This window comes from Heterodontus francisci, chromosome 2 (assembly GCF_036365525.1).
Source record: "Heterodontus francisci isolate sHetFra1 chromosome 2, sHetFra1.hap1, whole genome shotgun sequence".
Classification (NCBI taxonomy): Eukaryota; Metazoa; Chordata; class Chondrichthyes; order Heterodontiformes; family Heterodontidae; genus Heterodontus; species Heterodontus francisci.
Window position 1 is genome coordinate 205505409 of NC_090372.1, and position 3162 is coordinate 205508570.

Genomic DNA, 3162 nt, shown 5'->3' on the forward strand with positions numbered 1-3162 from the left:
CACCGCCAGCTTTAAGAAGCAGCGAGCTGGCACATTAGCAGAGATTGGCTGAGAGCAATCCACTCGGCGTGCAAACTGAAATTGCTGGAATGCAAATTTCCCCCCAAAAAAGACACCCCGTTGCATTGAAGAGCGCGGTGCTGGAATTCGAATCAAAGTCTTCCCCCCCAAAAAACAGAAGCAGCAAAAAAATTCAGAGAAAGATTTTTAAAAAAAACCCACACAGAAAGGAATGAAAAGGTGGAGAGATTAAACTCTAAAGACAATTCTGAGTGAAGTGGGAGTATTCCCTCCCTTCTCCAGCGTTCATGTAGATACATCTATTAAAGGGATCCCTGTGCCAGTGAGCTAGTTGTCTGGAGCTGAACACATGCTTATATTATTCTCCTCTCTCTCTCTCACTTTCTCCAGTGTTTTTAATGCATGCATTTATTGCAGGATTTCTCCTTGTGTCACTTGGAGCTATTGCTGTATAGTTGACACATGGTGCTGCTGTTATTCCCTCTCTCTCTCTCTCCCTCTGTGTGTGTGTGTGTGTGTGTGAAGCAAACATCCGGGTTTCCCCTACTCACTGCTGGACAAGCTTTTTTTAGAAGCCATTTTGGACTGGGTTCAGTTTTTTTTTTCTCGTGGATTTGCCACACCGCCCGGCCATTCAAAAATTATGCCTCATCTTTGGCGAGGACTGAATCTTTGCCAAGCTTTGCCGCTCCAGAGGACACCATCAAGCCCTGCGGTCGCTGCTGTGCATTGGGGATTGCTCAGCAGAGAGTGAACTTTGTTGCATTTCCCACAGACACAAATAATTATATATATATATATAATCATCATTATTGTGGAGGAAAAGAAAAACACACACAAGCGTCAAAGGAGGAGGAGAGAAAACACGAGAAGCACTCCGGAGGTGGAGGTGGTGGAGGAGAAGGAGGTTCCAGCAACAACATAAATAAGCAACTCAGTACTTGGTTTGTGTGTGTTTGTGCCTGAGAGTATTGGACTGTTCAGCGTGGACATCAGCGGGCCCTGGGTCACCGTGTCAGTTTATCCAGCATTGTTTTTTAAGAAGAAAAATTGGGGGGAAGAAGAAAAAACGTTTTAAATGTTGTCGAACTGACCGGATAACCTACCGCAGGGAAATTAATCCAACATTGGTGTATTTAAATATGATTGCTTGCTGGCTGACTTTTACACTTCTGGCAACTTTTTGTGCAGGTAAGGATTGGCGGTTGGGAGACCCCCTCCCTCTTTCTTGTCTCTTTCTTGTAGAGAGCATGGGATTAACCTCAAGAATGTGGAGAAAGAGGGGAGGGAGATTGAGATTATATATCCTTGTGTGTGTTTTGAATTTTTCTGCTTTCTAAATGGCTACAGATGCTTGTGGTTTGTTTTGCGGGAGGTGTCTGGTTTTGTGTGTGTGTGTGTATGTGTAGTCTTCACATTGTATAATGTTGGGGAGTAATTGTGGTTTTCCTATTTGTGTGTGTGTGTTTTTTTCCTGACTTCATGTGGCCGGATTTATAAAGTGGGGGCGATTCGGTGTGTAAGTTTCTGAAATGAACAAAGCACGTTTTGTATGTGTGTATGGCCGGTGGTGGGGTGGTGGGGGGGGGGGGGGGTATTAAAGTTTTTGCCCTATTGTACAAACATTGGAGAACAACTGAAGGCTTAACAAAAACTATATATCACCTTATTTTTGTGATGGGGAGTTGAGTTAACGGGGGGGGAGGGGGAGAGAAGAGTTGTAAAAGGATAGAAAAATAAATACAAATCATATCCCTGGACCTTTTCTAACCTGCAGTTTAAACACATTGGGTGTCAGTCTTATACACAAAGTAAAAACACAAACTATATTTGAAGAGGAAGGAGGAGTGGGGATGAGGAGGGCTCTGGGGTGTAATAACGGCAGATTCTCCCCCCTTTCCCCTCACGGCTGGCTTTTTCCTGTGTTAACTCCCTCCTTGTGTTATAATTAAAGAGAGGTGGAGAAAATCTATAGATTTAAAACCTCCGTTTACTCAAAATATCCAACTTTTCGCAACATAAACAGATACAGCCAGCCACACTTTTGCGGTTGCTGTTTCAGATATATTTATATAACCCAAAGTGAAACATTGTGAAACTTGGAGGAAGGTGGGGGCAGGTGGGGAACATTGAGATCCCAGCACGTTTGAGCTGGGGACGGGGGGCGTGCGGGGGTGGTTTATCAACAGAAACTGATCCGATGGGTCTGGAAACAAAGAAATCGAGCAGTCCATTTGAAACAATTTTGCAATATCGTAGCAGGATGAGTTGCTTTGAGCTTTTGCAAACATACACACAGCCAAACATCACTGGCTTGTGTCTCTCTCTAGGAAATTATATGTACAAGCTTTATTTAGACCTGGCTGTTGAGTATGCACCAAGCCTCCGTTCCTTTTATTTATGGTATCTTGTTGTTTCCCACCTCCCTTCCCTTTGGCTTTTTATCACCATTTTATTTAATTTTCCCTCCGCGCTGTTCCCTGAACCCAAGTTCGCATGTGTGTTCAGATTAGCTTTTGTAAAAGGCACATTGTGTGTTTATGTTTGCTGGATTTGCAGGGAAGGGGGGAAATTGTCACATGGCTGTTGAATGAGTGTCAACTATGGATCCGAATGAAAAGCCAGCGAGAAGGGGGGGGGGGGGGGTGGGGGGGTGGGGAGGAAGGAAGGAGAGAAGGGAAACATTGTGTTTTAAGGGAGACACGTGGTGACGAGAGTTGTAACAGTTTTGAGCCGCTGGAGTGAAAAAATCTGATTCATTCTTTGACTGCGGAAGCTTGTGGTCATCGTGTGTAATTTCTTGGATGCTCTTCGCTTAGATTCTGATGCAAAACGCTGTAGGGAACATGGGTAAGGCAGTGTGTTTTGAAAATGTACCGTTTTGCCTGCTTTCTCAAACTTTTTATTCTGATTTTATTTTTAATGCAGTTCATCCGTAATTGTAAAAATGTTGCACTTGAGTAACGGGGAGAGAATGAGGTGAAATGCTGTCGTCCCCTGTGTGCATATGGTGCTTTTGTGTTATGTTGCCTCTCTGTACTGTGATGGTCGGATTTCTGGTTTGTTGCTTACTTGTACATACTTTCTAAGCATTCCCCCCCAGCTCTTGCAGGTTGCGTTTTATCAGCAGCTTGCGAAATA

General features: G+C 44.0%; 1 protein-coding gene across 1 annotated transcript in view; it reads left to right on the forward strand.

Moving 5' to 3' along the window:
- Positions 1 to 626: 626 nt before the first annotated feature.
- The window catches only part of acvr2ba (activin A receptor type 2Ba), a 239217-nt gene continuing 236681 nt past the window's right edge, over positions 627 to 3162 (forward strand). The window contains exon 1 of the mRNA XM_068052075.1: positions 627 to 1212. Within this exon, the coding sequence (XP_067908176.1) occupies positions 1164 to 1212 (49 nt within the window). The 5' untranslated portion in view covers positions 627 to 1163. The remainder of the gene's footprint in view (positions 1213 to 3162) is intronic.